We start from the raw sequence: 22,481 nt of genomic DNA, 5'->3' as shown, positions 1-22,481 counted from the left end.
TTTTCCCTCTTCCACTGCTGCCTCTTGCTCTGCTCCTTGCCGTGGTCTGGGCATGGCAGTAGCTTCTTTCTTTATGAGACAAGCACTAACAGCAGACCTCTCTTGTGGACCTGTTGATGTGTTCATGGATTGCTCCTGTGTGGAAGCTCTTGTCTCCTTCATGGATGTTACATGTTTAAAACACTATTAAGCAGTCTCAAACAATATAGGGAAGGGGAATGGTGGGATATTCTTTTGCCTTCTCCTCTGAAAGTTGTATTGAGTATTGACTCTTCTTCCCTAAGGGTTAGTCATCATTTGGCAGATTGCCACTCCTGGGAGCATAGTTATTCCCATCCTTTGCCATGAAGGAGCTAAGACACAGGGTGGTAGTCAGAGCTGGTAGCCTACAGGGATAGACTGTGGTGGGAGGGGAAATATCTTTACTCTTCAAATGAAATCTGGGTCCCTTCTGAAGTCCATAACCTATTAGCAAGTTTGCTCACTTCAGTGAAAATATCATTTTCTCCTTCCCCATCGATACCAGTTAACTCATGATGTTGTGCTTTGCATCTGTCTCAGTCTTTTCCAGCAGCTCTAAATAAGGAAAAGAGTTAAACCTATCCATAAAACTGTGAAGCTATTCATTAATTACTGCATGTTTTATTCTGCTGTTGAACCATACTGGCCTTGTCTGAAGAAAAATTATGAACTGCTGGGGTCTTTGTGCAGGGAACCAAAACCAGAGACATGGAAGATCTTCCCTCCCTCCTTTCCTGTCATAGTTTGCTCTGCTTTCTTTCTTTTTCTTTGCTTTGTTTCCTTTCTTTTTATTTTCTTTTTTTCTTTCCTCTCCTCTTTGATGATTTCTATGTGACCTGACCATCTTTTGTACTGTTCTTGTCACAGTTCATCTGGATGAGAAAAAAGTAGGAAGAAAGAAAGCAAGGAGAGGTTTTAGTTTTTACATCCTTCCTCTCTTGCCCTGAGAATGTGTCCCTACCCATCTCATTCAGGCTGGTGGTGAGGAGGGAATCTCTCCCCATCATGGGTTTTCCAAGAGCTGAGGGTCACCAAGTCCTTTATACCCCTGTGAAGTGGGTAAATAGGCCATGAAACCTGGGTCTTGTGTTGCAGATCACGATAAATCACACAGAGCCAAGTGGATTTTTTCCCCCTGCTTTAATATTTATTTGACAGTGAATTTTTAATAGGGAGGGACTTTCACTTGTCATCTTCAGAATGCCAAGTGGGCAAAAGAAGGGAAGGGAAAAACTTAGAGAGGTGGATGCTAAATGTTGGGGGAAGGGAAGAGAGGAAAGGTGGGGGAAGAAAAAGGGAGTTGGAAAGGGAAAAAGGGAAGAGAACAGCGAGGGAGCAATCACTGCAGCATCTTTGTTTGAAGATGAGTTTCTCAGATAACAGCAGCTCTCACAGCAGTGAACAGTTCACACACAGCAGGGAAGCAAATAAGCCTGGGAAAGAGTCTTTGACCCAAAGGCACTTGTACCCTTCCAGAGTTCATTTCTCACATCCAGCCTTTGCGTAAAAACAAATAAATTAACCAGTGATTTGTGAGTCCAATTTGGAGAGAGGAAAAAAAAAAAAGAAAGGAAACCTCTTGTGGTCCAAAATCCATAATTATACCCTGGTGCTGTGAGTGACTGAGAGAAAGGGATAGAGAGTCACTATGGAGAGACAGATACCATTGCCTGGATAAAGAGATGGTGAGGAGAGAGAGCGAGCAAGTGCTTCAGAGAGATGACGAGCGTTAGATGGAGTGGATATATAGTTGGAATTAAAGAGATGGATGCTGTGAGTACACATGGGAAGATACCTTGCACAGATACTCAGTGAATAGATGTTGCAGGAAGAGGGATATTGTTAGACAGACAGGCACTGTCTGGGAAAAATGGGTAAGGCAAGAAGTAATGCTGCAGCTGGGAACATAAAGACTGATTCTGTTGATAAATAAAGTCTATAAATAAATACTAAAGAAAAATATTTCAGTAGCCTGCCATCTATGAATATTTGACACACACATCTAAGAAACTTCGAAGCACCTCATCCAAAATAAACATAACCAAGCAGCTACTAGATATGTGTGTGATTATGCTGTTTAAACATTTACGAGATGCGAGCAGCTGCAGCAAAAACAACAATTTATCACCCAGTTCAAAGCTCGTTTCACCCTGATAGACACATCATTGATGGTCTGGCATTACTATGGCAGAAAAGCCCAGGCCAGCAGGTAGATAATTAAGTGCTGAAGCAACACTGGATAAGGAAATAGGAATATATATTGTTTGGATTTCAGAACTGGCTACAATCTGGATATGAGCTTCCCATCTTGTATCCAGACTTACCAAGGAATAACACACTTCAAAATTATTTCCACCACTGTGTTGTACTGGCCAAAGCCTGACCTTATGGGCTTGTCTTTCCCATGCTGCTGCTGCAGCCCCACAAGCCCCTGTAGGGAGTCCTGTTCCCAGCTGTCCTCAGCTACGTTATTGACCCGGATCCCTGTTCCTGCCAAGGCTGTCAGCTTACTCCCACACCTGGCAGATGCTGATCAAATTGAGGGGCTTTCCACAGAGGCAGATACTGTTCCTGTGGTCAGCAGTCCTGGGCACTGAGTCCAGGTCATCTGAGCAGTGCAGGTACTTTAATACTTTACATCTTTCCACCCTCCCTGTGTCTGTCCTGTCTCACTTCACACCTTTCCTGAGCTTTTCAGGGAGCTCATTTCCTTGCTGTGTTCTAGACTGAGGTTTTCAGTATTCCCACAGAAATTCTGTACCAGCTACTCTTTTGCTCACCTCCATAGCTAATTTTCTAATCTGTGCTTTGGCAGGATCTCTCCTTGTGTTGGTTTCTCAGCTCTGTGCCGGGGATGCTCATTTTGAAGTTTTCAGTCTCTACTAAGCACTGCCCTTGAAGCTGACAAGTTCATTCTCAGGGGTAGCAGGCATCCTCCAGGCCACTGCTGCTTGTCCAGCACAGTATGCCTGTGCTCTAAACCCCCTGAGGATTCATGGTGCACCCCAAAGTCCTTTCTGGAATATGCCACAGTTGCTTTGCTCAGTTATTGCCTCCATGACTTGAGCATTCAGGTCCACAGCATTGGCAAGGTGAGCACATTAACCCTCTGTTCCTCTCCTACAGCACCTTCTCCCCACTACAGCTATTGCTTTAAAACAGCCCTAATCACAAACTGCTTGATTTCAATTCTTGCTATCAGAGGCATTATATATGTGTTTTATAAATCATTTAATCTCATGCCCACTTGTAAACTCTCACAGAAAGAACTCCACATACTCTCTTTTAGCTTACTATGCATGCTGCCTTCAGGGCCCAAATGCTGGTTTGTGGGAAGAGGCAATTACATATATATTTAATGGTTTCAAATTAAATTTGAAATTAGCTTTGAACTGTATCATCCATTTCTGGTAATGATGCTTAATGTTATCGTGAGAAAATCAAGTGCTTGACATGATCCGTGTCAATTGAGTCTTGTTCAGGAAGTTGTCCATGGGCTCTGAGGTATGACATGCTGGGAAGGTGATTAAATCCCTGTCAGGGTAAGTGGGAATAGTACTTTTGGTTTTCTCCTCTTCCCTTCATTTCAGTCTTTCCTAGCAGCCAGTTTCTATCTATAAGGATGTATCTCATAACAATAATTGCATGTTATCAGTAGATATTTTCCAGTAGAGCAAAGATATCTAAATCCAAAGTCTCCAACAGAGGAAATTGAGAGGTCTGAGTTTAAGGAGTGCCAGGTTAATCCATCTTAAAGGAGACCCTCTGTAAGAAAAGAAATATTAGGCATTTCCTGACTATAGGGAGTAGTGTGGGAGAAGGATATGCCAGACTTCTGAGGGAGGGGGAGACCTTTGAAGCAGCAAGGAAGTAGGCAACTCAAGAAATGTTCTTTTTTTATGATTGTGTCCTCATGGACCTCTCTTGCACTGGGTATGTCTAGAACAGCATGGAATGGAAGGAAGCATCTCTCTGAAGCTAAAGCTGTTGGTTTGGGGTGCTTGGCTGGGCTCTTCTGTAGTCACAGATCTTTGGACACATAATTTACACATATTGCTTATTGAATTCACCCTTAGCAGCTTAGGTTAATACGACCCTAATTGTGTAAGTGGATTTAATTCGGAGCTTTTTCCTCCTAAACCCTCAGGAGACAGTTGCAGCAAATACATGTGTGTCAGAGAAAGGCAACTGGCAGGATTTGTGCTGTCTTCCACTGAGACCTGGGAGCACAGCTGAAAAGACCATGCCCTGGATCAGTGCCCACAGGTTCCCTGACCTGGCTCTGCCACTTCCCAAGCCCCAAGCTTTCCCAGGGCTACACAAGCAGGCACAGCCCTCCCAGGAGTGCCTGCAGTTTGCACCACGCCTTGCCACGGCGCCTGTCTGTGGTGTCGGCTGTGTGATGCTGGCATGAAAAGTTCCACAGGCCCTCACTGCTGTTGTAATCATCATCAAATTATGATCCCTATCCCTGGAAGTGTTCAAGGTCAGGTTGGATGCGGCTTTGAGCAACCTGATCTAGTGGAACATGTTCCTGGCCATGAAAGGAGTGTTGGAACAAGATTAAGGTCCTTTCCAACCCAAGTCATTATGTGATTCCATGAAATGGCTGTGCTTGCACAGCAATCCTTATTCAATAGAAAACCAAGAAATACTGAGTGTTAAGAATCAGGGATTTAGGGCTTGCACCTTTGCCAAGTTTGGACACAGGGCATATTGTGCTTATCTTTCATTCCTTAAAATTTTTGCACCAGTTGTTGACTGACTTTAGAATTCTTTATCTTCTGTTCTAAAAATGACAAGCTTTAAAGTAAAGTGTCATTCCCTGCCTCAGAAATGGCTGCAAAATTAGTGGTGAATGATGCTGTTCAGGAGTTCAGCTGCTCAGCTGGGGGATGCTGGTGCAGCTTCCTGTACATCAGCAGCCCTGTTCCTGATAAATCTTCAGGCTGCTTCCCTTTTCAGAAGGCAGTGTGGGGTGTTTCAGGCTGCAAAGCTTGTATGTAAAGTAAATGCATTGTTATTTAAAAGTGATTCATATCGTTGGGAAGCCCAGTAAGGTGAGCTGATTGGTGGGTAAGCAATGGGGTGTAATAGCCATTACTGCTGTGGAATAACAGCTTTGATTCCTTGCAGGATAAAACTGTATAATGTTGCCATCTTTCCTGTACCTTTCATGTGCACAGCACTTGATATACACTAAGTGCATTACTTTGTCATCTGGACTGATAGCTGGTCTGATCCTCCTGGGCTTTGCCAATCTGCTTGTGAGAAGTATGAAGTTTTCAAACAAAGTTTCAGGCTTAAGGTAACACCTAAATTATAAATTTCTGAAGTCGCCTTGGCAGTGTTTCTTGATAGGTTGCTTTTCGAGCTGAGCTGATAACCCATCTTGCCTCAGAAATGCTTTTTATTTCCGCCTCTCCTTGATACTGAATTGCCTGTATCATGCACCATTAAATCTGACACAGTTTATCTGCCAGTTGGCTGTGCAGAAAAGGAGAAAGTCCAGCGCAAGCCTGGGAAACTCAGGGTAAAGTCAGCAGCAGCCTAACTTGGCTGCAGCTACTCCACCATTCTATTATCCCCATCATTCCAAGAGCCTCATTCCCTCAGCAGCATACAGGGGTTTTTTAAGGGGCTGTGTGTTACTGGCACTTGAAGTGTTATTGTGGGGGTACTGTGGGGGCAGAAAAAGGGGCTGTGGAGAAAATGAGGCCATCATGATTTGGTGGAGAAGGACCAAGACATTCTATCACAGTACACATCAATCAAGAACCCTGTATGTATCCATGGATATAATCTTCCCAAATGCATCCCCTCTGTGAAGTGTGTTTGTGTATTCTAGCACTTGGACTTGTGATGTTTGCACTGGCAAGTAAAATTTTTGTGGGCTCTTTCCATGCCTTGGAAATTCATAAGCCAGAACAACTCACAGCCTGGTCTTTTCCTGGTGTTTCACTTCCTGGAAGACAGGATCCACCATGAGAAGAGCAGATGTCCCTTAATTTTGGTGCAATAATCAGCTTCCTGATGCAGAGACAAAATGAGGAGCTAGGAAAAGATAACTGCAAAGGCAAATGCCAGGAAATACAAGATTTCGTGACTAATGAGGTTTTCAGGTCCAGTTGAACCAGCAGGCACAAGTCCTCAGCCTTTGTTTGCTTGAGCTGGATCTGGTAGCCAGAATTGCTGGGCAGTTGAAAATCAGAGGCTACACTGAGTACAGAAAATCTGGCAGCTTTCAGTTGTGTCTTTGCCATCTAAATAATCTCCCCTTCACCTTTATGACATTACTGGTTTTCAGTACTGCAAGAATTACACCGTTTCTCTTTCAAAAGATGATCTGGCAGCTGATCCTTGGTGTCACTGAGCACCTCTCTCCTGATGTCAGCAGGGGTCCTACATCCTTATCATTCCTCCAGCTAAACTCTTTGTTCCTGTCTGGCAGAATCACGGACACTGACTTCTGTCCCTAATGGATCTGGAAACTTGCTACCTTACTGAAGTCTTGGTTTGTGGAGAGGAGTGTTTGGACCAAACCCAGCAAGGTTTTAGCACCTTTTTGGACCTTGCTCAGCAAGGTTAAGCACCCTTTTTGTCACTGCTTTCAGAGGAGAGATGGGCACATACATAGAAGAGGCAATTAAAGAGCTCTGCACCCTCTTTTAGACTAGGCAGGTGATGGAATGCTTCAGACACACCTTGGCTCTGCCACACAGACAGGTGGAGGGATGGAGCCTTCTGTGTCCATGTTACTGGGGAACTGGGGCAAAGAGAGAAAAGCAGTTTGCTCACAGTGACTGTGAACCCTCCAAGTACAGAACCTGTATAATTGAAAACCAAGTGTTTTAACCCATGATTTAATTTTCCTTTGATGTACAGCCTGACATATTTTTTCAGTCACTTACTCTGCACACAAGAACTGACCTTTTATCATTTTTACTTGTAAATCAGAGAGTGACGTTAAATGCTCAGGGTGGTTCTCTATAAAGTGATTGTTTCCCTGCTCGGCAAGCTGTGCTATAATTTGCCCCATCCATCCAAATACATGTCTTACCATAATTAAATGAATACTTTTGTCAGTTTATATTGCTTCAGCTTTCACTCAGAATATGCTTGCTTCCATGGTGTGCTAGTATTCTTTTAAGAATTTATGTAAGCATGTATAAATATAGACACACATATTCACAGAGAGATAAAAGAAAGAAAGTGTAATTGCAACTTTCAGGTAGAACACATAGAATATTTTGGCAGACATTTGAAAATTGATTTTTATAAAATATCCAGAAAATACTCATGTTAACAGCAATTTTAAAAATTGTTCCCTGCTGGGAGTTGATAGATGCTACAAGCTACAAATGGATTCATTTGAAAACTGCATCTCCCTGTTATACAGGTGAAACATTATTAAATATCTACAACAGGAACACAGACAAGAATGTGGGGATCTACTGTACAACAAACAGCAATGGCAACTTTTATACATGCTTTACTCTGTTCTTTTTGCAAGGCAATGCTGTCTCCTTAGATCAGAGCAAATGGTCGTTGTTTTTCCTCTTTCCTCTGTTTATTGGGAGTCATATGTTCCTGGCTGGAAGGTCCTTCTGGCATGAAGAATCCCTTTAAAACCCAGTTTGAGCTCTGAAATAGGTTGAAACTGATGCTTCATGTTTTTGTCAGCTCTCCATGCCTGCTGTTTTTCTTGTTCATCCTTGCAGTTCCTGACAGACAAATTTTAGGAAGCAGGGAGAACATAATGAAATATTTGCTATTCTTCATGAAACATCTGGCAGGGCTTTGGCAAGATCAGGGAATTAGCAAGAGTTGCCACTTTTATCTGCAGTAGATGACATTTTTTGTTGTCCTTAATGGAGTCCAAAGCATATGCAAATCAGCTGTGTAATGAGCGAGGTTAAGCAAGGTTTTGGATTTGGTTCCATATGGTGTTAAAAACAGAATTGATCAGAATGTTTTGAAATATATTGAACATGAGTGTTCAGATTTGTTTTATCTGAATCTTATTATGTCTGAGAAGAGATTTAGGGTGAGGGCAGAGGCTGAAGTTTTAAGCTGGATCCATTATTGATTGTTTATGATCACACATACTTCATCAGATGTTTCTGCTGTAAACCCCACTTCAATTTCCTTTAAAGGCACAATAGATTTCTTTGACCTTGCCCTTGCTGTCTTTCATTCTTATGGGTACACACAGAGTCTCTTTCTCTCCCCCCCCTAACTATAATATTGGTTAAACATATTTGTTCTCCTCAGGAAAAGACGAGAGAACAAAAGTTTCATATTAGTCTCAGAACTTTTTGCAGGACAGGAGGTTTCTCAGATCAGTTATGATGAGCAGCCCTGAATGAGGTGCATAACTTCAATGGGGATTATTACTTTGCAGATTTGTGTCGGATCCATTCCAAGAAATCTGTGATAACATAGGACCTTGCAGAGGTAAAATTACTTTGAGTGGTAGCCATGATGACTGATATTCATCACCTGGAACCTCTTAGACTTCCAGCCTTTGCCATTTTGTTGGCTTTAACTGCCTTCAGTGTACTCCAATAATTATTTTCTGTGGCCCTTAAACTGAGAATTGCCTGAAGCGTTTCCTTAAAAGCAGAATTCAGTGGGAAAACAGCTGTTGAACCTCCATGTGGTGCCATACCCTGTCCTCTCTCTGGGTGCTTCAGAACAAGAAGCATTCTCTTTACCAGGGTATTTTTAGTCCCACCTGTTCTTCACCCATTTGAAACGCAAGATTTTGAAAGAAAAAATCTGTGCAGAGGGGTTTCTAAAATAGGTATTCCTTACTTTAAGAGGTACAAGAATGAGTCAAGTCCACGTGGAATAGGAAAATGTCCTGATTTCCTTACTGAGAATCCAGGATCTTAACTTGAGCCACAGTCTTCCTTTAAGCTCTCAAATAGCTGGTGACAACACTGGATGTTTTAGACAACCATTCCTGCCTGCCTCTTGACCATCCTAATATATCTCATGTCCTACCCAGAGGGTCTAATTTCCCTTTCGGGTGAGCTCCTGCTTTGTCAACCCTCACCTGAGGACTGGAGTCAAAGAATTGCTTTGCTCTGGTCACAACCAGCTCTTTCCCTCAGGTTGCTTCCACTTGAACGCATCAAGGTTCAGTGATCACCTATTGTTATTTCTCAGGGAGCTGTAGGAGCATCTCCTGAGACCTCCCATGTCTTGTAATGGAAACTGTGCTCTGAGTACAGAGCAAACCAGACAACTGCATGCCTGTGTGGGTGTGTGTTTATAACATATAGATATACATATACCTATTATTTATCTGTCTCTAAGGAAAGGTGTGTAAGGGATGGTGATGTATTTATGCACTTGTTTAAACTTATTTACATACACTGACACATATATACACCTCTGTCATGGATTCTCTGAAACATCAGAGTGGGTATCAGCTAAAAATACATTTTCGTGAAGAAAAACTAGCAACCAAGAGGCTTCTTTCTCCTTCACGGGCTATAGTGGTTGGAATTTAATAATTTACAGCAATTAGCTCAGTCGAGTAATTAGATATCTGTCATCTGCTGTGCCAACAAATATTTGCATGTGTAGCTATCTGACCCAAAAAATACCTTGTACATAGGACAGATATGTAACTAAGGCACAGTCTAGACATGTCTTGGCCTTCTTAAAACATTTTGCTTTCAAAATCCCAAATCCTTTAAGTCGCTCAGAGAGAACTAAGGGATATATACATATGAAACTTGGACTTTTGAAATTAAATATATAGAACCAATTATAAAACTTGGATAGAGTCAGTGGAATTATGTGAAAGAGCACCAAGGGAAACAAGAACTCAGGGGAACCTGCCTGCCTTTACATTCTTTATCCTCAGCAGTACAGTTTTTTAGCATCTAAGCCAAAATCTTTCCACATTTCTTTCCGCTGTACAGTGCCAATATCTCAACTACTGGAAGCATCTAAAAGCAATTACAAGGATTCCAATAATCTTCTTGTATTACCTTGGCTGGACAGCTAAGTATCATCAATAACATGATTATCTTTTTGAGAAGAAATTGCTTGAGATAGAGACACTGTGAGAAACACTTTCAAAATCATATTTTCAGCAACTCTTTCATTATTTAGTATCCCAATGAGTTCTGGTAGTCTCAGTAAATATCTTCCCATACAAGGGGACTTGGCTGCTCATATTTCCATAGGAAGCTTAAGCTGTAGAAAGCCAAAATTTACCTGTTTTGGAAGCATTTCCTCTGATCCTTAAACTCTAAATCCAAGCCACTGATTTTGCTGCTTGGTGGATGGATATTATTCCATCTATTTTGCATCAGCCAACTTCTATTTCCTGTGGGTATATCTCATTTTTAATGAATATAACAAGATCACAGTGGACCTGATATTAAACCATCCCCTAAATAAAGTTGTAGTGTAACGTGGATCTAAAGTGCAAGATGTAGCCTTTGCTTTCCCAAGACATCCTAAGCCTTAGTTTCCCAACAGTGCCTGAATATATCACAAAAATATATCACATATGCTTCTCATAAATGTCTTCAATTTGCTTAAAATTTGTGTCCCAGAGCTTGAGCTCTGGTGCCTGGAATTTTGGCCCAAATCTCAAGAACACAGCGCTGTACAGATATGGGCAGTCAGGTCTCAAGATTTCTTCAGGTGTATCTCATATTGCCATGGAATTAACACAGAAGATGGTGCTGGATGCCTGGTTTGGGTGAATGAGCTTGGGTGGAATGGCTGAACTTGTTTGGTGTGACTGAAATTTGACAGGTTGCCTGGTATGACTGTGGAGGTAAAGCCAGAGTTTCCATGCTTATGTTCACGTATAATTAACTTCACACCATAAGTGGAAATTTTACTCAGTACCTTGGTTTAGCTCGTCAGTGGTGATGGGGATGCAGCTGCTCTGTTCACATCTGCCCTTGCAAGAAGCAGATTAACAGAATTATTAATGTTTTGTCCAAGCCAGGTATTGTACTATGTGAGAGAAAACATCATCACAAACCAAAATGAATATGGCAGTTCACAAATCTTTCATAAAGCACCCACAGGATGGTGCTTTCCTTTGCTGAAATGTGAAGGTATTTAAAGAAAAAAAGGGGCAAAACCTAAGAACAGTCTAAGGATGAGAGAAGAAAAACTTGTTATGTTTGGGGTCTGCAGTAATTGCCAGAGCTTCATTTCGTGGCTGACTTGTATCTGTTCAAGTCAGTGAGTTTTATTAATGCTTACAAGCCTACAGCTATAAGAATGCTAAAGATGCAGTGTTTGCCCTGCTCTGATATATAGATTGGTCCTCCATTAGCAGGAAATTAATGATTGTTCATAAGACTGAATCCACAGCCTCTGGCTTCTCAACAGCTTTTCCATCCTGCAAGTCTGAAGACCAGCTTGTGTGAATTTTATTTGTTAACATTAGAGGCACACCTGGACCTGAACTGAGGTACCTGGAATCCAGGAATGTCATGTACTGTCAGGTACCCTGCAAATGGGACAAAAATGCCTTCTTGTCCTCTCTGCAAACTCATCCTTCACAGAAAGATCAAAGCTGTCCCAATGGCATGGTGTAATTCAATTAAATATAGTTCTCCATGTTCGTACAAGGCTTTGCCATTTCCGAACCACGTGTGGTGAGAGGTGTGTACCCAACACCTCCCCTGCTCCTCCAGCAGCATCAGCCACCTTCTCACCACTGTTGGAGGCAGCCATTCCTGGGGACAGTAAGAGTTTATGGTAGATGTAAGTAAAATGCTGACCCAGGGCTAAATTGTTGCAAGCCTGAATGAACATTAGGGGACAGTATTGGCCAGGAGTCAGCCTGTTTCTTCCTCTTTATGCTCTCCTTTTATTTACAAGCTGTCTTCTCTTCCAAATAAAACCCATTTGCCCTTTGCTTATCTAACTGGTGCACCAGACACCCATTTCTAATCTGGTCAAATCAATTATAAATATTGCAGTCTACAATTAGCCTGGGAACTTCTGGAAAAACTAATTAGTTCGAGCCTTAGCGATGAATTACACCTTTCTCTTGGCTATTTGCAGCAGGAAGAAAAAAAAGGAAAAAAAAAACCCTCCAACCTACACTCAAAACAAGACCAAACATCCCTCAGCCACAGCAAACAGCATTCAAGGCCACGTTTAATTATGTTCTTATTGCTGGTGAAAGGATGGGCTGTGGTGGGCTGAAAGCCAGGGCACCTGGCATTGCCTTGGGCTGAGCACACATTTTCTCAGGAGATGCTGTGATGCAAAAGTCCTTGTCAAAGAGTCTTCGGGAAGTCTCTTGGGAGTCTACAAAGTTTACATCATTAGTGTTTGCTGTGTAGCAACAATGGAGGGGAAAGCAATAGCTCCTAAAGCTGGAGTCGTCAGAACAGAGCTGATCCCCTCCCTTGGCGAGGTCAGGGACTAAATAGATCCTTGTCTGGCACTCCTCAGGCAGGAGGGTGCCAGGCTGCTGTCTGGGGAGCTGCTGAATGGCAGAGAAGAAATGAGAAAGTTATTACAAGGTGTGCAAGGCACCTTGTAGCAACTGGATCTGGACAAAAAGGGCAGATTCAAGCCCTTCTTTGCTGGCATGTTGTTGCTGTAGTGTATTTCTTACAGGTGTAATTACCTGCAAGCATCATAGTTGTTTCATTTATGTCCTAAAATACTACTTTATGAAGCAATTAAAGGCAGAATTGTACTCTGGGATTACTGCAAATGTATCTGCTTAAGGTTCGTTTTAGATTCATTACAAGCCTTCAGAAGCAGTGTTCCTGCTTTTAATAAAACATATGGTTTCCTCAAAAGCAGAACTGTGCAAGACCACACACCCCATTCAGATTTGGTGATGTAGGTGGAATTTTAATGCCAAAAAGCCAGAAGGGCAAGACAATTCCAATTCACTATGAAGAGGGCAGCATATCTTTAAAAGCTGCAGGACAGTTTTTTACCAGGACTGGTAAATGTTCATACAATAGGTAAAACTTCTTTGGAAAAGAATGGGTGATTCCCCTTCTGCACATGTGATAATTGTGGTCAGGGAGTTTTCTGGGGTCTCCAGTCCCTGCTTGAGTGGGGAAAAACCACACCCTTCTTTCAGGTGAATGCTGTAACTGCGGAGAACTTGGCTTGTTTAATCAGACAAAAATATTTTTCCTGTTTTCTCTTCACACACAAGAATGTCTCATCTCTTGAAAAAATTCAATAAAGCTACTTCCAGCCTTATTTAGTCTATGAACTATATCAGAGATGTGCTTGGCTCATTATACATGGCCACATTCCTGCTTTGGGCAGCTTCCAAAGGATTGGGACACACCATGATGGAGAGAAGGTTTAATACAAAGAGAAAATAGGGTTAAAGACAGGGTGAATATGCTGGGAGGTTATTTTTCACTGCAGAGAGATGCTGAGGACGTTTGCTTGTTTGTTGATACATCCTTCAGAGAGAATCATTGGTATGTCCATGACCAGCAGTGGTCTCCAGCCTCAGCTTTGTCCTCCTTTTCCTGTGATGCATTTAACCCTCTCCCCCCCACTTCCAGTTTCCCCCTGGCAAGGCTGCAACAAATTTCAAGAGTGAGAGGAGTAATATGAAAAAAAAGTAAATGCTCCACTTTCTTCTGTACTGCATTGCAACTGTGAGTGCTGTCAAGTGAAGGTCAAGCAGAAACCCTGAGCAGTAGTCACAGATTCCCTAAGAGGGACAGTTGTCAGTGCCCGTTCTTTCCAGCAGAAAAAATGAAACTTTCTATTTTGAGCCAGCCAGCAGAATACACAGAGAGTGAGTGACCTGCCATGCAAGCAAAATGTGAGTGAAACATCTCTAGAAATTACTTAGGGATTCTGTACTTCTCTCCATTCCCTGGAAGTGCATGTACAAGTGGATGAGAATTATGTATGGAAGAGAGATCGCCACTCATCCCCAGGTACCGTGTGTAGCTATAGTTTATCACCACAGCTACAGAGTGTGTGTTCTGAAGTGTAGCTCAGCAGGCCAGCTGACTTGAGAGGTTTCTGTCCAGCTGGGATCTAGCAAGCTGACTCAGAATGAGGTGTTGACAGTAGGCACCTGAAAGAAGTGTTTTCCAGTCATGACACAAAGTTCCAGTTATGCTGACATGTAAGGAGGCACTGGGCTCCCTCCTTCTCCTCCTTCTCCTCCTTCTCCTCCTTCTCCTCCTCCTCCTCCTTCTCCTCCTTCTCCTCCTTCTCCTCCTTCTCCTCCTTCTCCTCCTTCTCCTCCTTCTCCTCCTTCTCCTTCTCCTTCTCCTTCTCCTTCTCCTTCTCCTTCTCCTTCTCCTTCTCCTTCTCCTTCTCCTTCTCCTTCTCCTTCTCCTTCTCCTTCTCCTTCTCCTTCTCCTTCTCCTTCTCCTTCTCCTTCTTTCTCCTTCTCCTTCTCCTTCTCCTTCTCCTTCTCCTTCTCCTTCTCCTTCTCCTTCTCCTTCTCCTTCTCCTTCTCCTTCTCCTTCTCCTTCTCCTTCTCCTTCTCCTTCTCCTTCTCCTTCTCCTTCTCCTCACATTAAGTCAGCAAAAACCCCACAATTATTTTACAGGGAACTAAATCTTGCTTGCTTTCGAAAAGTGAGCAAATAAAAAAATGTACACACATAGAAAAGGAGAACTAATTAAGATTGTCATATCTGAGTAAATATGCAAATTAAAAATCAAAACAAAGAAATTCTATTTATCACATCATGAAGTTGCAAATTGCTGCTGTGGCTCCCATCAGCTGGAATAGATGGGGGCTACAAGGCCATAGGTTTTGAAGATCAACCAAATGTGCACATGTTTTATTGTGATAGCTGGGGGACTGTTGGCTGTAGAATATATTGCCAGCCTTCCCCCCTCTCTTCTGCACTCATGTTCAGTGGTATTCACAGTCTGTATTTGTCTTGGAGTTCTATAATGTAGTGTCATTGGTTTTCCTCTTTGTTTACCTTCTGTAAGACAACATCATTATTCTTTGATAAATGTTTCATGTCTCCTGGGTAGGTTTTTTTTTTTTTTCTTTGGCTATGGCTAGAAAACAATAGTTTACATGTTAGCATTCCTGTTCCTTACCATGTTTCACCATTTGCATGGAAGGAGCTGGTCTCTGTGATGTGGAGAACCACATGCAAGGACTGGCACTTGGTTGGTGGCACTGGCTGGCTCCTCCATGTGCCACATGCTGCCACCTCTCCCCTTTCAGAAGAACCTGCTGCTTGGAACCAGCCCAGTTGTGTTGCTTTGTAATGTGTTTTAAATCTTCCTGCAGCAGAAAGTGAATTATTGGGATGTAAAGTTCCTTATAGTGCAGAGGTGAAACTGGTTTGTAGAGTTTGTTAGCGTGATAAAGAGCTTCTCAACTTTTAAGTCAGCAGTGTGACTGCAGCCTGTGTTGGCAGCAGGGGGAGGTTGGTACCATCTATTTGCTGTTTGGTAGCTCACTGTGAGACTTGTGGTGGTGGCTCTGATCCAGTGGGTGTCAGTCCAGGCTGGAGAAACCCCAGTGCTAACTGCTGATCAGTGCTGATCCCTGTCATAGCAAAGGACCAAAGGGCAAAACTAATGAGGAAGAAAGTCTTCTTTCCTGACCTCCAAGCAGGGTCTAAGCACATCCTCACTCGTGGGGAACCTCTTCCTGCGGCACACCTGCCCCAGTATTGAGCTATCATGGTCTTGGTGTTTTGTGTGCTGTGCAGGCAGACAACAAGGGAGAGCTTTGGAAGTCCATTCACAGGTTTTATGAATAAATGCTTGCTTCCTAAAGAATATCCCTGCAGTCTTCAATGTAAAGAAATGGCAGTTTTGTATGTTTCTTGTCTTTCATTCTCTGTTTGTTGTCTTCCAGATTTCCCTTCATTAGCAAACTGTTTTTGCAGTAGGAGGCATTTTCCCCCTTTTGTCAGAAAGACAGTCTTAAAATCACTTAAAGTATTGAAAAACTCAGAAGATCCTGTTATTTGGCTTCCCAGATTTAAGCAATAATAGGGACCCTTTTTCCCTCCAATTATCCTGTTAACGCAAATGTTTGACCTTTGGCTACTAGGCTGCAAACTGTTCCATCTGTAAAATATCAGTGAGCTGGGAGACAGCTATGTTCTCTCCCAATGGCATTAGCAGCTCCTTCAAAATGTACAATATTGAAAGTAGGTATGCTTTGGTTCTTTTTGATTGCAAATCTGCAAGAGCAAGGCTTATAAATGAAAATTCTGGTTCCCCTGGGTTTAGTCAGCTTTGAACATTATCATAGGTACTCAGTATCATGGTAATTCATGCCATGCCTGCATATGAAAAATAAAAGAAGAAATCAAACCCACTGGTCAGACTCATCTGGGACCATTGCTGTTGCTATTTGTGCTGGGAGGACTGTCCTGGTTTGTTTGTTTTGTTTCATGTCACATCCTCATTTTCAGTATGAGTTCTTCCTGACCCAGATTTCTAAGCAGACTGAAGTAGAGCCAGAAACTGTAAAAGTGCATAATTATTCTTTTATTTATTTTTAAGCTGCACAGCTCTATTAAGCTTTCAGAAAATCCTTTATACCCAGCCTTTGAAGTAAACTAAGCCAGAGATCAGCCTGAGAAGGAGATGTGGGTTGACACTGCTTGTTCCTGCTGCAGAGCAGTCTGTATGCAGTTAAGATCTGGAGTCTCAAACCCAGGAAAATCTTACACCTTTCTTGGAGTGCAGAAGAGGGGAAGTATCAATATATCCAAAAGCAATACTTTACACCTTTGGTATGTTCTGAAACCTCACTTGCTGGCACTGCTGTGAAACAGCTGAAAGCTGGAAGATTATTCTGGTTACTGACATGTAAGTGAGCAGACCACACATTAAAGCTGTGTATGTTCCATCTGCCAAGCCATTCATTCTTCCCAGCTCGGGACAAATTAGAAACTCTGGCCCAGAGGTGGAATATTATTATTCCTTTCCCAGTCCCTCAAAGCAATACATTCCCCTGCTCTGAGTCTGATTGAAAACATTGACCTGGAGGTGAAAAACACAGTATCTGCTCCCCTGATTCATCCAGGCTCTGACCCAGACAGCACTAAAATCACAGGCTTCTTTCTGGTGTCAAAAAATTATCCAGTTGCCCTTGTGGGCTGAAGGCCAGATGGGATGTGGGCAGCTTGGGAGGAGAAGGACCCCCAGAGCTATGGTCCAGTGGTCACCATTCTGCCATAAATACTGCATCAGGCAAACCTCATGCAGTGTGCATTGAAAGTGGGCATGTGAGGAAATCCCCTGTGACCATTCCTTTGAGTAAATGCAGGAGGCCAAGGTGGGGTAACCTGCCTTCCTGAGAGCCAGATGATGTGGCTGTGACATCCACTTAGAGTCTTTCCTCGGCCATTCAGGCTTGACTCTGAATTTGGCCCTTCCCTGGGAATTCACGCTGTCAAAGCCTTTCCATGTTCTTCCCAAAATACAGCCACTCCTGGTGCTTCTGCCCTCCTGAGCCAGCATGCTTGAAGATCCAAGAGGCTCAGTTTTTTGTTTGTGCTGCCTTTTGTTAGCAGTGCTCTGAGCTTGCACAGAACAGGAGGAAAAGATGCCAAAGCACTTCAACCACCTGGATTAATTAGGTCTTACACTAAATGTGGAACTACAGCAAGAGAGATGATGATTAAACCAGCAACCTTCTGGAAACTGAATACCTTCTTCTCTGCTATAATTCAGCTTATGTAACCTTGTAAGTGCCTCAAGGCAAGAATGGTGTTGTCTGTATGTAAAGCACTGTTTCTGTATAAGCAATAGCAGCAATAGTGATGGGAATAATAATGCTTTACTCCTGAGAGGTCAGTAAGTATCACTCTTCATTTTATCACTTTCATTGTTGAGACAGACACAGAGACCCACCTGAGCTTGCTGAGTGCCACCTCGTCCCTTATTAACAGAGCCAAGGTTGAACCCAGAAAAAGCATTTCCCTGTTGCTTGCTCTTCCCCTGAGAACACCCCCTCCTTTGGTGACGTCCAGTCTCTCTTGTGGTTTTTCTGCAGAAGGTGCAGCAACAGCAGCCTGGAGTCTGATGACGAACCTCCTTGTGCAGAAGAGATTGATTATGACACTGCCAGTAGCTCTGACGGAGAAGAGGAATTCTCGGAGCTAGACCAAGAGATCCAGGAGTGCCTCTCGTGGGTGGAAAGCGAGACAGAAGATGAGGGAGCGACCACAGGACAGACATGCAGCTCCAGGGCCCTGAGGGGACTCTACATTTCCAGCCAGCCAGCACCCAACAGTGCAGCTCTTCCTCTGGGTTCAACAGCGCTGGGGCTGTACAGTGGGTTCGAGAGCAGTCCTGTGTGAACCAGGCTGTGACTTGCAGAGCAGCAAGAGAATGTGTCACTGCTCATGTTTGCCTGTTTGCCAGCTTCAGCACCCTTCCCAGATGTGTTGCTCCGGTTCTGAATGGAAAGATGACTGTATGTTTGTGTAATTTGAATACATACATCTGCTGACAATGACTCCTTACGCTTTGTACACAAGGCAGAGCAAGAGGCCACTGGCCCGGGTGGTACTATGTGAGATCATCCATTCCTAAACATAATCCCCAGTTTCATGGCTGCCTCTAGGATGTGATTTCATACAGACTGACTTAGGGAATAGTATTTTGAGACCAAGGTATCAGAGATGTTTCTCTTTTTCTGACTTTAGGCAACCTTTTCCTGGAGAAGTGACAGTAATTGATGCCTTTCACCAGAGCTCTCTGTTGCCTTTCATTTCTCTTGAGCTGTAGAGCATGTCTCTGATTTCTGTCTGATCAGAATTTTTGCAGTGCATTCAACAGGTTGGGTCAGGCTTTGCATGTTTCTGAGCTGGTCCTATCACAGGAACAGTGTGGGAAATCCAGTATCCCACACTAAGAGCAGCAGTAACAATACCTAGTGATCCTCTGGAAACCTGAGTTAAATTCACCAATAGATAGATTAGTGATGGTGGCAATACCCAGGAGTGAATTTAGCCCAGGCATCAGTCAAAACATTTCCTTTAATCCCCAGATGGAGAAAAATTAGATTTCTCCTAAAATTATCTCCCAGTTCCTGAGAATCCAGCACAGACTGAGAATCCACACATGTGCCCTATATCCCTAAAGCATGAAGTCACTTCGTGTCACACTTCACATTGCCTGATCTTCCCATGTGTCTTAGACTCTGCTGCTGCAAATGGGGAATTGCCCTGGATCCAAATGGAACTAATTGTGTGATGCAAGAGGCTCCCAACTCTGCCACTGCTTTGTGAGGCTCAAGGACAAGGATGAATGTACAGTGTGTTGTAGCATTACAGCCTGCAAGGACTCCAGTGATTACCAGTGACGATTATTATCAATACTAATGCTTGATTAAAAGCACCATGTCATCTTCCTGGTTTTATGCTGGTTGTGAAGAGAATTCCTAGTGCAGAACAAGAAACACTCTGATGTGTTTCTGAACACCTTTCCTCAGACTACCTAGACAATATTTTCCAGCAGGAGGTTGCTCTTTAGATAAAAAATCTTCTTCCTGTCCTGCTCAGCTTTCAGTATCCACATATTTTAAAGTCTTCACTAGCACATAAGAATTCCCTGAGTCTCTATCTCTCTATGATGCTGCTCAAAAGACAGGCAGCTTGGGTCCTTAGAAGCTGAGCTTCTTAGCCCAAACTAATTCATTAGGCGTGGTGTGTGCCTCTGTACAGATGTCCTTTTCTGCTTGGTTTAGCGTGCAGCTTGTTGCACACAATACTGAATTTTAATAAAAGGGTGGCTCACAGGAAGGGACACAAAAGAGGTGAAACAGGTGTTCCCATTATAATAGTTTGTATAATACTGCTTCAAAGCTTATTAATAAAGAAACAATATATGTGCATAATTAACTTAAAAATCCAACATTTGTAGGCATGACAAAAACTTGACAGTGTGCTAGGTCCTGACTGAAGCATACAAAAGCCATGCTGTGGGATGTTCAGCATTCAGCACATCCCCAGAACACGGAGTAAAAACTACTGTTGTACATATCTGTGTCTGCAAATGTGCATATTTGCACCCACTCTGCTTTCTGTACCAACACTGCCACGACAGTAGCTGAAGGGCAGTTACCAAGGTTTGCCAGTGGTAAACCCTATTTAAAAGAAAAAGAAATCTTAAATCAGCATTTTCCTTAAAGACATACCAATATTTTGGCCATAATATTTGGCTTTCTAGATGCTTCATTCTGAATTTTTTAAGATAGGGGGAATTCAGTTCAGTGGGAAAATTCTGCCCTGGTGACTAAACTGTGCAAGAGTTGTCATAATGTAATAAAAGCAGAGGTGTATCTTCCCTGTGTGTTTGGAGCCAAATGTGTACGAGCAGCACCACCATTTCAGAGATCCCTGTGCTAGGAGCTGCAGGAGGTGGGGAGATGGCAAAGGCCCTTAGGGGGTTTTCAGTGTCTGGGATCCAAATGCAGCAGCTAAGCTGGGAGCAAAATGTCCCTGCACACTGCCCACACCTGTACAAATGCTGCTGTGTGGTATGAAACACCTGGTCAATCTCTTCTCCCACAGCATCCCACGCCTGTGCCAAACAACTTGTCAGCAAGTAGCGAGAGTGCTGCAGAAGGCAGTGGCCAGGAGAGACCTCCAGCCCAAGGGTGGTCAGCCTGCTGCTGAGAAGGTGCAGCGGGACAGGTGGGTGACCAACCACTTGGGGATGGCACCTGGATAACTTCAGGAGAAGCAGTTTTGTGGGCTGCCTCCTTTTTTTCCCAGGTACTTCTACAGGGAGCAGATGCTCCTCTTCTTTTGACAGACCTCTAGAGGTCAGGAGAATGCCTCCATGTGCACTGCGCGCTCCACACTATTAAAATTCTCCCTGAGTCATGGTAATTAAGCAGAGCTAGGCGCTGCACAGAGGAACGGAAGTGCATTGACTTTAATAAAACAGAGTGTAAAACAACTTTAGATTAACTCCAGCCTTGTTTATTCTTGCACACTTGTAATTCTGGTTTGGTATCCCCCAGTGAATGGAGCCGTTGTCCCCTGCGCCGGGGCCCGTCACCTCACTTCAGCCTGCTAAGTGCTGAGCAGTGAGAGCAGTGCCTTTTCTTGCTGTCACTAGCTAATCCCAAAGAATTTGGAAGCAGCCGATGGAGAAAGGGAGGGAGGAGAGGGAAGTCGCCCTGCTCCCCACTGTTTTGTCGTTCCTCAAGAGTCAGCAAGGCTGTCAGGTTGAGACTCAAGCCAAATATTCCCGTAATGGCCAGAAGAGATGGTGTCTTAGAGGCACTAGCCTGGTTCCCACTGCTGCAGCAGTTTTGGGCTCCTGCCAGGCACCTTAACTTTTTTCACTGATGCCTTTTGTCTCACTGATTCTCTTAGAGGCTGTGCTCTCCTTCCTCCCCTCACCAGTTTACAGGACGTGGGTGGAAGATGCTGTGAGGAGCCCTGTACTACACTGCACCCTCTGTCTCAGCCCCTCACCAACTCTTGGGTCTCCCGGCCACAATAGCCCTTTCCTGTCAGGGATGATCCCAGGGATGCCTTGCCAGTGTCTAGTGAAATACATGTGAGTGTAAACCTCTGGGCTAAGAAAATAAATAATTAAACAATAAAAAGAAAAAGAATCAAGTCAGCAAACTGAAGGAAGAACAAAATCTAATTAGTTTTATCTGCTGTTTGTTATGAGGCTGTCAGAGTGCTCTATCCCCTAGTTTTACAGCACTCTGGAAAATAACAGTGATAATAATAATAATAAACAACCGTGCACTGGGTTGTTTTTGAAGCAGGCAGGAAGCAGATTAAGGAGGGGGAAAGACAGCAGCCCTGCTCCTCCACTGCTTCTCTCCTGCTGCCAAAGAGCAGAGATGTGGGTGACAGAGCTATCTCCTGTCTTATCTGTCCTTGGCCAAGATCCACTGCCCCTATCCATCCCTTAGAGATGCAAAGCCTGAGTCAGAGACTGTTTGGCAGCAATTTTCGACACTCATATTACATTTCTTTCTTTGCCACAGATCTCTTATGTGCTCTTGACCAATTTGTTTGTGCTCCCAGTCTCTGTTCCATTGTGAGGGAAATAGGGATGTAAACTGCCCAGGTGTTTGCTCTATACTGATTTCAGCTCATGAGAGGGGAGCTGGAATTACTTTGTGCAGGAGTGCGGTGGTAGTTTCCATCACTGCTTTCCACTTCAATGATGTGCAGTGATGATTTGTTAGGACATTTCTCTTTAGGCTGTGCTGGATAATATTAAAAGCCTCTCCTGGCAGGTTGTTATCAGCCTATCCTGTCCCATGGCCTGGTCCTTACAGTGTGGAAATTTTCACTCTTGTTTTAGGGAGAGCAGGATTTGATCCTCTGTTTGAGAACACTTGTATGGTTTTCCAGGCAGAGGGCTGGAGACAAGGCTCCAGTTGGAGATAATACACAAAATCTTGGAGAACTAAAAACCCTGTCCATGCAATTGCATTGGGAAAAGATGAAGGACAAGGCTAAAGAAACAAGGTATAAATCAGA

The 22,481-nt window shown here is 43.4% G+C and overlaps 1 protein-coding gene across 1 annotated transcript in view; it reads left to right on the top strand.

Annotated features, from left to right (window-relative positions):
* Positions 1-20,521, top strand: part of AGBL1 (AGBL carboxypeptidase 1) — a 224,748-nt gene extending 204,227 nt beyond the window's left edge. The window contains exon 20 of the mRNA XM_069026089.1: positions 18,011-20,521. Within this exon, the coding sequence (XP_068882190.1) occupies positions 18,011-18,317 (307 nt within the window). The 3' untranslated portion in view covers positions 18,318-20,521. The remainder of the gene's footprint in view (positions 1-18,010) is intronic.
* Positions 20,522-22,481: the final 1,960 nt, after the last annotated feature.

This window comes from Aphelocoma coerulescens, chromosome 10, assembly GCF_041296385.1.
Source record: "Aphelocoma coerulescens isolate FSJ_1873_10779 chromosome 10, UR_Acoe_1.0, whole genome shotgun sequence".
Classification (NCBI taxonomy): Eukaryota; Metazoa; Chordata; class Aves; order Passeriformes; family Corvidae; genus Aphelocoma; species Aphelocoma coerulescens.
This window is presented reverse-complemented; position numbering and strand designations above follow the sequence as displayed.